The 1,208-nt window shown below is 55.5% G+C and overlaps 1 protein-coding gene across 1 annotated transcript; it reads left to right on the top strand.

Moving 5' to 3' along the window:
* Positions 1-43: 43 nt before the first annotated feature.
* On the top strand, positions 44-376 carry ACA1_233480 (uncharacterized protein; the record flags this gene model as incomplete). Its single annotated transcript, XM_004340966.1, has 1 exon — positions 44-376. One exon carries the CDS (start codon positions 44-46, stop codon positions 374-376), a length of 333 nt encoding a protein of 110 aa, XP_004341014.1.
* Between the last annotated feature and the right edge of the window lie 832 nt (positions 377-1,208).

Genomic DNA, 1,208 nt, shown 5'->3' on the forward strand with positions numbered 1-1,208 from the left:
CAGCGTCCTCGCCGCCCGCTGAGACCTCTACTTCAAAGGGGTCATGGGCAACAACTTCAAGATCTGGCGCTCGCTGAACGCCGGAGGCGTCTCAGCCGAAGAACACAAGCTCACAGTGGAGGCCATGCAGTTCTCAGCCGCCATCACCACAGCCAAACCTCAGGGTCACGTCAACACAAGCCCAAACTCAGCCAAGTACACCAACAACAACAACAACCACCGATTCAACCCCGGTGGCCAACACCAGAAGAACAGGAGAGGCAGCTGTGGTACAAGCAGTGGGCCCCCGCTTTGGAATAAGTGCAACGGACAGCAGGAGCCCTCCTCCCTCAGGGAAGGCACCCGCCCATCAGATTGCCAGGCGCCGCGCCCATGAACTGAACCCAGATCTTCATGTCCTCCCACCCTCTTCCCCACACGCCACACACACCGGGTGCAAGCACATCAATGGTAGCCCTCTACATACCTCCCCACCGTCACCATTGACCAGAACCAGCGACCAACATTCTTCCTCACCAAGAGCTTCCCATCTCAATGAACCCAGACCCAGCCCTTCCCCTCAACACATGTCCATCGCCTTACCCACCACTCTCCACCGCACCAATGCCAGCTTGCCCAAGCGTAGTGCAAGCCTTCTGCAGTTGCCTGCTTCAATGGTGACAAGCCAGAGCGTTGGAGACCCTCCTCCAATGGGCAAGCCACAGCTTCTGTATCCCAATCAAGTTTCCCCCCACCCTGTGCCACCTCAGGAACCACTGCATGGACAACCTCCAAGCGGCGTTCCTGGATGAGGAGATCACTTGCCTACTCCATGAGAAGGCAATCCGCCTGCTCAGCCTAGGAGAGAAGGCAATGATCTCCCCCCTCAGTGTGGTCACAAAGAAGAACTAGGGTTTAGGGTTTAGGGTTAGGGTTAGGGTTAGGGTTAGGGTTTAGGGTTTAGGGTTAGGGTTAGGGTTAGGGTTAGGGTTAGGGTTAGGGTTAGGGTTAGGGTTAGGGTTAGGGTTAGGGTTAGGGTTAGGGTTAGGGTTAGGGTTAGGGTTAGGGTTAGGGTTAGGGTTAGGGTTAGGGTTAGGGTTAGGGTTAGGGTTAGGGTTAGGGTACGGTTTACGGGGTTTACGGGGTTTACGGGGTTTAGGGGTTAGGGTTAGGGTTAGGGTTAGGGTTAGGGTTAGGGTTAGGGTTAGGGTTAGGGTTAGGGTTAGGGT

Source organism: Acanthamoeba castellanii (assembly GCF_000313135.1).
Source record: "Acanthamoeba castellanii str. Neff unplaced genomic scaffold scf7180000084762, whole genome shotgun sequence".
NCBI classification, from domain to species: Eukaryota; Discosea; order Longamoebia; family Acanthamoebidae; genus Acanthamoeba; species Acanthamoeba castellanii.